Consider the following 12,409-nt stretch of genomic DNA (forward strand, 5'->3'; position numbering starts at 1 on the left):
ATAATGTTCTCCCATTTTAACGTGCGCGATAATTTATTCGATATTAAATGGTGTTGTTGTTGATGAAGATGATGATGATGATGATGATGATGATGATGATGATGATGCGGATTATGATTGTAATATTTTAAATAAATATTATAGTAACAAACAAAATAAATAAAGAAAGAAAGAAAGAAAGAAATATATATATATATATATATATATATATATATATATATATATATATATATATATATATATATATATATATATATATATATATATATATATATAAAGAAAGAAAGAAAGAAACACACAAACAAACAAACAAATAAATAAATTTTTAAAATTAAAAAAAATTCGAATTGGTGGTTGGGGAAGGGGAGTAGATAAATCGTAGATGGGTTATCTTCAAAGGAATTTAATTACAACCCATAAAAAAATATGAAAGGCAAAACTCGCTAAGTAACACATACTAATAATACAACCAACTGGTCTTCTCTCAATATTCAATGGAGATTATTTTTTAGCTCTCCCGTATTTTTTTAATAGGTCAGGCCGGCCTAATTTCGGCCAAGTCATGACATGCTTTGGGAAATGTATAACACGTAACATAGATCGCTTTTGTTTGGGGGGGGGGGGGGGGGGGGGGGGGGGGAGAGAGAGAGAGAGCCGACTGGTGTTGTGGAGCGGATGGAGTGGGGTCATCGACGATGACGAATCGGCTTTAAGGGTCATCGGTCATATATGAAAGTGGTAAATAATAATAATAATAATAATAATAATAATAATAATAATAATAATAATAATAATAATAATAATAATAATAATAATAATAATAATAATAATAATAATCTAAATCATGAATACTTGGCGCGGGGGGGGGGGGGGGGGGTGGTAAGAGACGAGTGAGGCGGGAAAAGAACTGGGGCATATTATTATTAGGTAAAGTAGATCAGAACCGGAACGGAACGGAACGGACGGGAGAGCTTGGATTGAACACTTGACCAAGTTAGGAAACAATAGAGAAAGGTTTGGAATATAGGCAATCCAGTCATCTAGAATTATTAGAGTCATAAAGAACGTTTAGAGGTTAATCCGTCTCCAGTTCAGTCTTTGAATGGGTGTATTTTTAATGAGAAAAGGGTTCCTGTCTATAAGGCAATTACTATGGGTGTAGGGAAATGTAAATGTGGTCTCGTGGTATGACACTCGGAAGGTCCTGGGTTCGAGCCTCGCTCGGCGCATATTTGAGTCCTTGGAAAAGACTCTTTACTCTTTACATGTGTTAAATGAGTACTGCTCGTTAACAGCCGCCTAACAGGCGTCATGTCTCGTTCTTTTTGTTACGTGTTGCTGTTGGCCAGGGACTTTTTATAAAGCGCTTTGAGCACATTTAGTGGATATTGCGCTTTATAAAAGTTCGATTTTAAAAAAGATTTTTTTAATAGTTTTTTTTTAAGGGAAAGATACGTCATTTTGTTCTTAGCTGTCCTCGTGAACTATATTATATTTCTTATCATTCAATTGTATTTTGAAGTAATTTATGATGATGCTTATGCCTTTAACCATCTATTTTTAAATAGGTAATGGACAAGATTGAGGATTTTAATGGACAAAATTTGAGGATCTTAAAAATAAAGATGTTTTCCCGGATGAAAAAAATAAACAAGCAGAAAACAAAAATTATAGAAGTTTTATATAATTACAAAAGTATTTGCTTTATTATTATTATTATTATTATCATCATCATCATCATCATCATCATCATCATCATCATCATCATCATCATTATTATTATTATTATTATAATTATTATTATTATTATTATTATTATTATTATTATTATTATTATTATTATTATTATTATTATTATTATTATTAGCTCAGCATGAAAATAAGAGTTTTTATGCTTATTTTGAAAGCTTTCCGAAAGAGTAAAAATAAAGAATTAAGATTAAATTCGCATTTCTATAAGTCGATGCGGAGCAGTATAAAATAAAGTTGTTTTGTTTTTTTTAATCAATCTATGACGTTGCCATCACCTGGACGTTAAATGATCTCTGATCACTTCGTAGTCGGATTGTCTTTACTATAATCAAAGACGATTTATTTTCCCTGCCATATCCAATAAGAGGTGAACAACAAAAGTCTTGTGATTTGTATCAAATATTACAACGATTCGGACGACATGACCTCTGGGTTAAATTGGTTCCATACTCCAGATGAAAAAAAGTGTCACCATTGGTTTACGAAAATCAGTATTCTTTATAATTTTATCTTCATAGAAATAAAAACAAATTCAGGAAAAAAGTAATTTGTTGAGATTTGTTTACTAATTTTTTAAAAACTTTTTTTTTTCAGCGATTAATTATATTTTTTGTAAATTATTATTATTATTATCATTATTTTTATTATTATTATTATTATTATTATTATTATTATTATTATTTTATTATTATTATTATTATCATCATCATTATTATTATTATTATTATTATTATTATTATTATTATTATTATTATTATTACTATTATCATTATTATTATTATCATATAGAAACTTAATTTATGAAAGATTAAATTAATCATGTTCGCTGGTAAAAAAAAAAAAGAAATTCGTAATCAGTGAGGAATTAGAAGAAGAAGAAGAAGAAGAAGAAGAAGAAGAAGAAGAAGAAGAAGAAGAAGAAGAAGAAGAAGAAGAAGAAGAAGAAGAAGAAGAAGAAGAAGAGGATAGTCGCACGGAATTCAACAATAATGTAAATTTTTTGGTCTCCCACAAATCGCATTGCGCTCTGTAAAATATTTTTAACAACGTAGAAGTCTAGTATAAATAATTGACACATTTCTGAAATATTTAAACAAGGGTGTCAAATTTAGTTACCAGCAACAAAAATCAATCCATATCTGTTTTTCGCATGTATCAAGTCACCAAACCGTCTTGAGAAATCGCCTTCAATTTAAATATCCCATGTAATTTACTTTGACTAATTCGTACTCAACAATATTTCTGATATGCAATAATAACTTGTAAGCAACGCGATATATATATATATATATATATATATATATATATATATATATATAATATATAATATATATATATATATATATATATATATATATATATATATATATGTTGGAACTCTGATAGCTTAGCTTGCTTCACTGAAGGGGAAAAAACACATTCACAATTTTTGGCCAGAAGACTCGTCCTTCAAATATTGACAGATTAAAATGATCCTCATCTTGTCAAAAACTCTCAAACGTGGGATTTTAATAGGACGAGTTTTTGGTCTAAATTATAAAAGTGTATTGTTTGGGGCGTTTTTTTTTTTTTTTTTTGTTTTGTTTTTCAGAGTGTGGCAGTGTAGCCAGGACCTCTGATAGCCTAGCTTGTTAGTCATCTCCAAAGTTTGCCAGGAAAGTCGTTGCCCCACTAATCTTTTTACTATTTACTTTCCTTAGATATCTTTTTTTTTTTAATTCTTTTGTAAATATTTCTGTAGATAGAAATGACTTACTGTCAGGAAAACTGAGCTTTTCGAACTCAGTGAAGCAGCCAAATGTGGACATGACGGCTGTCTTGGCCAGGATTTGGTCGCACAGGGAACGGACGTAGCGAACGTAGGACGCGTTGGCCTCCAGGGTGGACAGTTGATGACGTCACGCACACACAACACTCTAGAAAATAACTGGATAATTTATCTATCCCAAGAGATGAGTGGTGGTGATAAATAGCGATAGTTTGTTATTATTTATCACAGTCACCACGACATATTATTATCTAGTAATACGATATCCAGTGTTGAAGTAAATTCCAAATTTGATCAAAGGAATGATTGTTTATATAGCTGTGTCCATCTTATCTAAAGAGTATGGATATGTCTATATTGGTGAGAAATCCACATGTTTGAATTTTGTTCTGAAAACACGATCCATTTTGAATTATCGAATATTATTGCGTTGAGAAATAATCCAGAGGAAAAGTCAGGACAACATATTCTTGTGTAGAAAATTAATAACGTTTTTTAGAGCTCATATAAGTCATACAAGTTAATGAGTTATTGAGATATTCATTTTTACCATATGAACTTAACACCGTTGATATAGTAAAGAAGGGGATAAATCCGATCAAACAAATTGTCGAAATCCAAAATTAGTTTGATGAAAATTAAATAAATCAAAGTCCAGTAAGATAAATCGCTTCAATAGCATATCCGTCGAGATGTAATAGTAAGTAACAGCTCGGTGGTGTCAACTGAGGACAAGTCCAGTGGTATCGCTCACTCAAAGCAAAATAGCACAAAGTGGCTGGCTAGTGGTGGAGTGGAGTAAGTCGTTTCGGCCAAGCCAGGGGGCAGACCAGGCCAGCAGCGCAAGTCGATGTAAGACCGACCGACCTCAGCAGGACGACAACCATGCGGACGAGAACGGACAGCCCAGTTAGATGGCGGCCCCCACCCGCAAACCCACATAATTTAATAGCACCCCACTCCAGCCCCCACTGCCCTTTAGTACCAAACACCGCCACTACCCATCACCGACTGACACCATCGCCGCCACCACCACCATCACGTCGCCGTGGCGAGTCGGGATGGACGGAACGAACGGCTATCTCGTCTTTCCTTCCAACCGACCGACAGATCGCCGCCGCCCCAGTCACTCAGTTAAGTCGTCCACTGAGATGGAGGAAAGAGGGTGAGGAATAGAGTGAGACAAGAGAGAGAGGGTTACTCCTGAGGGAGAAGGAGAGGGAGACTAAATTATGTGGGGAAGTGAAGAGTGAGTGAGCGATGTGGAGACACCAAGACTTCGACTATAATATTTTTTTTTAATCATCGTCATGGCAGTCGTTAACGTTGTCGTCGACACCATCACAGCAGTTCGATTTCACAATCAGAACCCAATCTGATGTGAGACTTATTAGAAAAGAGAGAGAGAGAGAGAGAGAGAGAGAGAGAGAGAGAGAGAGAGAGAGAGAGAGAGAGAGAGATTTGTTATAATTTTTACTCCGTCATGTTATATCATAATACATGATTGTTGTCTTCGTTATTGGTGATAGAATTAAAATTATGTGACATGACAGTATATCACACATTTTAATCGCCTTTGTCGAGCTGGAATACATTATTTGATAATGGGGATGATGATAAGGATAATGATGATGAGATGATGATGATGATGATTGATGATGACGGACGACGACGATATGATGATAATGATGATGACGACGACGACGATGATGATAACCTCTTATAACGTTGGAAAGGAATGCCAACGAGAGCGACAGCATGACGATAACGACGACGGAGACGAATATCGACGATAACAAACGACAATGATAATGGGGAGAAAGGGGGGGGGGTGGTAGTGTTAGTAACCAGATTGTGAAATCGATGAGTCCAATTAGTGGGTGCAGTCACGGTAGACTTGACAACTCGTATTAATCTGTTCAACAAAGTGTAAGGAGATCGCGATGGGAAGAGGCTGGCCGTTCCTGACCTACCTGCTCATGTATCGATTTTCATTACCGCACAAATATATACATCTCTCTCTCTCTCTCTCTCTCTCTCTCTCTCTCTCTCTCTCTCTCTCTCTCTCTCTCTCTCTCTCTCTCTCTCTCTCTCTCTCTCTCCCTCTCTCTCTCTCTCTCTCTCTCAAGCTATCTACTCACATATTCCTTCTTTCTCTTCCTCTATCTCTTCTAATATCCTTCTCCCTTACCTCTCTCTCTCTCTCCCTCCCTCTCTCTCTCTCTCTCTCTCTCTCTCTCTCTCAAGCTATCTACTCACACATTCCTTCTTTCTCTCCCTCTATCTCTTCTAATATCCTTCTCCCTTACCTCTCTCTCTCTCTCTCTCTCTCTCTCTCTCTCTCACGCATACACACGCAAACACACACTCTCATACACACAAACAAACACACACACACACACACACACACACACACACACAAACACTCACTCTCTCATTCTCTTTTCCTTCTCTCCAAATCAAATTCTAGAATCAGCGAGGACCTGCGAAGGATGCTTGTCTCAAATTATAAATTCCGTGTTCTGGAAACGTGTATCTCTATTTACAGAGTTCAAATGAACGCTGGGGTACTAGACTGAAGAGTTAAGCGAAAGAAACAGAAACAAAACAAAATATAAAGAAAGAAAGAAAGAAAGAAAGAAAGAAAGAAAGAAAGAAAGAAAGAAAGAAAAAGAATAACAGAATAGTGGTCAGCAAGTCATAAAAACGGACATATCCGTAAATAGCTAAATTATAAATATATAGCAACATTATTAATTGATATACTCTATTTGAGGGGCAGTGAGTCTATAATCAGATGGACATCAAGCTAAGCAGAGAGAAGGAATAATACTATGGTTTGGAATAATGGATCCAAATTCGCATTATTCTATTGACTCAGACAACGAGACACAGTAGTATGGAGTATTTATATGCGACTATTGACGACCTGTTAAGTCTTTGTTTCCTTTTTGTATCCAATCTCGTTCTAAGTTCTCTATCTAAACAACGTCAGAACCAATTCTGTCGAACTCTGAAAAAACACGCTTTTTAAATTTTGGTCAGAAAACTTTTTTTTTTTCAAAATGTCGATCGATTAAAATGACCTTCAACTTGGAAAAAAAAACAACTCTCAAACCTGGGACTTCGCGAAATCCCAGAATTGATAGGGCTTGTTTTAAATTTCTTATTTCCAAGATTCTAGTCGATGAGTATTTTGAAGGAATAATTTTCTAGCCAAAACTTTTTTAACGTGTTTTTGTTGGGTTTTTATTTTGTTTCAGAGTATGTGTATTGTGGAACAGAGGGTGGTCGCCATCTCTGGCTTTCTCCACACGTGTCCATCCAATTCATATTTAATGCCTCGGACCTTGGGAGAAAACAGAGGTGATTAGAGTAGATGGAAAGAAAAGAGGACACCCCGGGTGAGCGGCCATGACGGGGAGTAGTGATACGATACGTGTTCAAACATTAAGATATGAAGTGAATAGAAAAGTGCCAGAAGACAATAGAGAATAAAATTTTTTTCGCGGCGGTGGTGGGGTTTGAACCTGCGACCTTATTGGTACGACAACTCCGCCTGGCAGGTGAGAGCGTGGCTCTACCGTGTGAGCTATCCACGAACACAAAAATATTCGTTTCAAACTCAAAGTCATTACTAGATCCCTCTCTCACCCACTTCTTGAGACCACCGATTCGTTCGTACACCACCATCGCGAATAATTTTGACCAGCAGTTAAGCTTAATAGCCAATATTCTCAACACAAACATATAACATAGAAACGATTGAGACATTGAGTATGCTCCGGTGTATGGGGTGAATTTTTAATTCAGAAAAGTGAGTGGAGCAGGCACTTATGTTGGTAACAACAAGATATGAAGTGAATAGAAAAGTGCCAGAAGACAATAGAGAATAAAATTTTTTTTCGCGGCGGTGGTGGGGTTTGAACCTGCGACCTTATTGGTACGACAACTCCGCCTGGCAGGTGAGAGCGTGGCTCTACCGTGTGAGCTATCCACGAACACAAAAATATTCGTTTCAAACTCAAAGTCATTACTAGATCCCTCTCTCACCCACTTCTTGAGACCACCGATTCGTTCGTACACCACCATCGCGAATAATTTTGACCAGCAGTTAAGCTTAATAGCCAATATTCTCAACACAAACATATAACATAGAAACGATTGAGACATTGAGTATGCTCCGGTGTATGGGGTGAATTTTTAATTCAGAAAAGTGAGTGGAGCAGGCACTTATGTTGGTAACAACAAGATATGAAGTGAATAGAAAAGTGCCAGAAGACAATAGAGAATAAAATTTTTTTCGCGGCGGTGGTGGGGTTTGAACCTGCGACCTTATTGGTACGACAACTCCGCCTGGCAGGTGAGAGCGTGGCTCTACCGTGTGAGCTATCCACGAACACAAAAATATTCGTTTCAAACTCAAAGTCATTACTAGATCCCTCTCTCACCCACTTCTTGAGACCACCGATTCGTTCGTACACCACCATCGCGAATAATTTTGACCAGCAGTTAAGCTTAATAGCCAATATTCTCAACACAAACATATAACATAGAAACGATTGAGACATTGAGTATGCTCCGGTGTATGGGGTGAATTTTTAATTCAGAAAAGTGAGTGGAGCAGGCACTTATGTTGGTAACAACAAGATATGAAGTGAATAGAAAAGTGCCAGAAGACAATAGAGAAAAAAAATTTTTATTCTCTATTGTCTTCTGGCACTTTTCTATTCACTTCATATCTTGTTGTTACCAACATAAGTGCCTGCTCCACTCACTTTTCTGAATTAAAAATTCACCCCATACACCGGAGCATACTCAATGTCTCAATCGTTTCTATGTTATATGTTTGTGTTGAGAATATTGGCTATTAAGCTTAACTGCTGGTCAAAATTATTCGCGATGGTGGTGTACGAACGAATCGGTGGTCTCAAGAAGTGGGTGAGAGAGGGATCTAGTAATGACTTTGAGTTTGAAACGAATATTTTTGTGTTCGTGGATAGCTCACACGGTAGAGCCACGCTCTCACCTGCCAGGCGGAGTTGTCGTACCAATAAGGTCGCAGGTTCAAACCCCACCACCGCCGCGAAAAAAAAATTTTATTCTCTATTGTCTTCTGGCACTTTTCTATTCACTTCATATCTTGTTGTTACCAACATAAGTGCCTGCTCCACTCACTTTTCTGAATTAAAAATTCACCCCATACACCGGAGCATACTCAATGTCTCAATCGTTTCTATGTTATATGTTTGTGTTGAGAATATTGGCTATTAAGCTTAACTGCTGGTCAAAATTATTCGCGATGGTGGTGTACGAACGAATCGGTGGTCTCAAGAAGTGGGTGAGAGAGGGATCTAGTAATGACTTTGAGTTTGAAACGAATATTTTTGTGTTCGTGGATAGCTCACACGGTAGAGCCACGCTCTCACCTGCCAGGCGGAGTTGTCGTACCAATAAGGTCGCAGGTTCAAACCCCACCACCGCCGCGAAAAAAATTTTTATTCTCTATTGTCTTCTGGCACTTTTCTATTCACTTCATATCTTGTTGTTACCAACATAAGTGCCTGCTCCACTCACTTTTCTGAATTAAAAATTCACCCCATACACCGGAGCATACTCAATGTCTCAATCGTTTCTATGTTATATGTTTGTGTTGAGAATATTGGCTATTAAGCTTAACTGCTGGTCAAAATTATTCGCGATGGTGGTGTACGAACGAATCGGTGGTCTCAAGAAGTGGGTGAGAGAGGGATCTAGTAATGACTTTGAGTTTGAAACGAATATTTTTGTGTTCGTGGATAGCTCACACGGTAGAGCCACGCTCTCACCTGCCAGGCGGAGTTGTCGTACCAATAAGGTCGCAGGTTCAAACCCCACCACCGCCGCGAAAAAAATTTTTATTCTCTATTGTCTTCTGGCACTTTTCTATTCACTTCATATCTTGTTGTTACCAACATAAGTGCCTGCTCCACTCACTTTTCTTAGTGTTCAAACATTAGAACGTGCACGGTAGAGAAAAGGTGTGGCGAGGCGTTGACTAATTAATGTGTACTGCTCACCTGATCTTTAAGTAGGCTTGAGTATGATTATAATTATTATCCATATTAACGCGATGGAGAAAGAAAGAGGACATGGTGATAATGAGACGACAAGATACGATTAATAGGAATGTCCATCTCCTATTCTTTCCGACTGAATGATCGAGTTAGACCTTGTCCATGATAACGGGACAATGTTAATTCTTATGTAGCTTTTAGTAGCGAGAAGGCATGAAAGCAAGAAAAACATAATTAGTGACAAGTTGTATGGAGAGAAAATAATAATTTAAAAAAAAAAAAAAAAATTAACAGTGATAGAATCTGAACCCGCATTTTGCGTCCAGATTGTTGCTTAAGTGAAAAGCACAGGCTGCCCACTACCACATTATAATCTGAAATCTAAGTGGTATCTCAGCCCATGAAGCCAGTCTTTTAAAAGTGTAACTACAATTGCTTGCTACCTTTTCGATTGAACGCGCATCTATAGCTAATAGACCCAGACACCTAATCACTTTTGAGAATTCGAACCAGGTCCATGTGAGTCAATCAGTCTATTAAGTTACCCTCCCCCCCCCCCCCCCCCCCCCCCCCCCCCCACCCCCTCTGCCATTTCGATCTTCGCCATCGTGAATATCTCTCTCTCTCTCTCTCTCTCTCTCTCTCTCTCTCTCTCTCTCTCTCTCTCTCTCTCTCTCTCTCTCTCTCTCTCACTCATTCATTCACTAACTCATTCGTTTATTTACACAACTCATAAACAAACACACAACAATACCCAATCAGATGTGTATGTGTATAATACATACACTTAGACGTGAAGAAGGCGCCATGTTGACCAACCATTCTAAATAATACACTCATCGCTATGGGTCGAGTCAATTAATGCATTATTGCCATTGTCAAGATGAATAAAAACAGTTCTCTACAATAAATAATAAATGCATCTGACCAGAGCCGTGAGTACCGAGTGACCACAAAACACAACATTACTTGACGGTTTATGCCCTACCAAGGCATGTCATTATCTCTGACACGTACTAGGCTCTTCCTCATCATGATGTACGACATCCATCTTCTATCCTTTTAGTATTGATGCTGTGCGTTAGGGTAAAATACTCACAACGTCCACCAGACAGATTTAACAAACCAACAAACAAAAACTGTGTGTAACCTTGACAGTTCATAAACTGATTGATATAATTTAGTGAGAACTAATCATCAAAATGGCTGTCTAAAAATAATAACAAAGAGCTGAGTGATGTCAATTTCGTTCCTTCTATCTACTCATCATAGACTTGATATTGGATAGAATAATAAATAGATGATGGAAGAAATGTACCTCAGTGTCTAGTCTGAGACTCCCTTTTTAATATTGTTTAAAAAAAAGTAAATAATCAAATTGATGAAGTGAGCTCAATCCAAAAAGTAAGGTCCAGTATTACTTCCTTTTATCTTTTCTAAGTAGCCGCTATACAATGAACCCCCAAAAGAAGCAGAGATTTCGAAATGAATGAATACAACAATATAAAAAAGTTTTGCCGTTTACCTACTGATTCCCGTATTGGTGGTCCGTTTTCGCTTTGCACTTGTGCCTTCTAAATAAACTGAATGCACCTACCTTATAAGAAAAGTGGGAGAAAAGAGACAGAAAGAGAGTGAGTGAGAGAGAGAGAGAGAGAGAGAGAGAGAGAGAGAGAGAGAGAGAGAGAGAGAAACACACGTTAAGATAAAAAAAAGAATATAAGTGAACGTGGCATGTAGCACAACAATATAGCAAAGAATCTGTAAACCTGGGGCTTTTGTTTGGCAGAACGTATTGAATATAACGACATACCAAAGCCTATGTGATCTATCCTGTCCATGTAGCGGGCATGTTTCCCATCCAATTTTCTCCCCAAATCTCACAAATGACTACTGGACTTTCAATCTCCCCATTTTTTTTTTTCAAACCTCCCCAAAAAGCAATGGACTCATACACTTGAAGAGGCCAGTTATATTTCTTTATTATCTGCCGTTGTTGTTGTTGTGCTGCCGCTGGTGAAAAAGCCAACGGCCGCGACTAAAAAGTCAGTGAACCACGGCGATCAACGGCCGCAAAATAATGAAAAACGATATAACCATGAAGGGGGAAAAAAATGATAATAAAAAGTACTGGCTACACTCACGTCGGATGTATGTTATGTAGGATTGCAGGTTTGACCATTGCTGCCAATCTATAAGTTTTTGTAATAATTTAAAACCCCGTCCGTGAATAATACAACGAGATTAACTCTGGTCTATCTAAGAGGTTTTTTTTTTTTAATTCATTTACGCGGTCAAAGCTTTAAAACAATAAGGTACACAAGTCAATTTTCTTGAAATCTCCAAAAGTCTCAATTTAAAGTGACGGTGACCATGATTGGACGCAGGTGATATCATTGCGCGTAATTGACTCTGAAAATTGTATTTTGGCAAGTTGTAAATTATAATAAAGTATTCACACCTGAAAAAAAAATGAATTGTGAGTTGGCAATTGGCATTTCGGACGTCAAGTGGTACGTTAGAAACCATGGACAGGCCACGCCTGAAAGCCAGAAAGCTCGTTAGTTGGTTGTGGTGTTGTGGTCGGCAGTGGAAAGGAATTCCGAATGGGCTGCTTGCTGGTATGGTGGATAGATGGGCCTCGTAGAGCCTCCTCGCATGATGGACCGTGTCCAAGGTCTTTCTATCGTATGGAGAGAGTACAGTTCAACCTCGAAATTGAGAACCAATCTTCATTGGACGTCTTTGATAATATCCAAAATTTCCAATCATCCGGTATTTCGTATCATACAACACGATTCAGTACCTCGTACTTTTTATCGAATTATAATCG

At 37.4% G+C, this 12,409-nt stretch overlaps 1 protein-coding gene across 5 annotated transcripts in view; it reads right to left on the minus strand.

Moving 5' to 3' along the window:
* Positions 1–12,409, minus strand: part of LOC144977105 (BCL11 transcription factor A-like) — a 138,181-nt gene that overhangs the window by 19,501 nt on the left and 106,271 nt on the right. The window contains exon 1 of one of the 5 annotated variants that reach the window (XM_078921944.1): positions 3,509–4,805. The exons of the other annotated variants lie outside the window; for them this stretch is intronic. Within the exon in view, the coding sequence (XP_078778070.1) occupies positions 3,509–3,560 (52 nt within the window). The 5' untranslated portion in view covers positions 3,561–4,805. Of the gene's footprint in view, positions 1–3,508; positions 4,806–12,409 lie in introns of those variants that run through there. 5 annotated transcript variants of the gene reach the window in all.

Source organism: Berghia stephanieae, chromosome 1 (assembly GCF_034508935.2).
Source record: "Berghia stephanieae isolate SIO BIC M18660-M18661 chromosome 1, UCSD_Bste_1.3, whole genome shotgun sequence".
Classification (NCBI taxonomy): domain Eukaryota; kingdom Metazoa; phylum Mollusca; class Gastropoda; order Nudibranchia; family Aeolidiidae; genus Berghia; species Berghia stephanieae.